The sequence below is a fragment of the Sinocyclocheilus grahami genome, unplaced genomic scaffold (genome assembly GCF_001515645.1).
Source record: "Sinocyclocheilus grahami isolate Dianchi unplaced genomic scaffold, SAMN03320097.WGS_v1.1 scaffold4118.1, whole genome shotgun sequence".
In the NCBI taxonomy this organism is placed as follows: domain Eukaryota; kingdom Metazoa; phylum Chordata; class Actinopteri; order Cypriniformes; family Cyprinidae; genus Sinocyclocheilus; species Sinocyclocheilus grahami.
Genome location: NW_015509117.1, coordinates 16,201 through 16,676, shown reverse-complemented (window position 1 = coordinate 16,676; position 476 = coordinate 16,201). Strand labels below are relative to the sequence as shown.

Genomic DNA, 476 nt, shown 5'->3' with positions numbered 1-476 from the left:
TTAGACACACACCATCACCTATTTAGATGATGAAAAAAATAATTTCTTTTGACTGTTATTTGTGTTCTGATAACAAGTACTGAATATGGTTAGCCCTAAAAACGAAATAAAAAGCAATAAAAAGTGGCTCTGGCTTGCAATTGGTCTACATATGGCCAATGCAAAAATAACGTGGCAGAAATGTTTGAGAAATATCAAACTATTTTCCAAACATTCATAATTATGTAAACTTTCAGAAAGTGCTACTCACCAGTGGCTATAGCATTTTGTTTTTGAAGCTCCTCCTTATGACAAATTTCAGCACATGGTGATGGAATTGTTTCTGGAGGTGGAGTAAGAGTGTCTACAGACAACACCTGTCTCTCTTGACATGGCGTGGGATTTATTGAAGGAGTGCTCCGAGACAGGTCTTCTGGAGGAGGAGTCTGTAATTCTGGCAGGGGCCTTGACACACCTTGTTCTGTCACCTGAGGTTT

At 38.9% G+C, this 476-nt stretch overlaps 1 protein-coding gene across 1 annotated transcript in view; it reads right to left on the bottom strand.

Moving 5' to 3' along the window:
* Nucleotides 1-10: 10 nt before the first annotated feature.
* LOC107576662 (histone-lysine N-methyltransferase, H3 lysine-36 and H4 lysine-20 specific-like) overlaps nt 11-476 on the bottom strand; it is a gene marked incomplete at its 3' end in the record, with an annotated part of 6,622 nt that continues 6,156 nt past the window's right edge. Inside the window, exons 10-11 of the mRNA XM_016262806.1 lie at nt 251-467; nt 11-18 (exon numbers count right to left, since the gene is read on the bottom strand). Of these exons, the coding sequence (XP_016118292.1) occupies nt 11-18; nt 251-467 (225 nt within the window). The remainder of the gene's footprint in view (nt 19-250; nt 468-476) is intronic.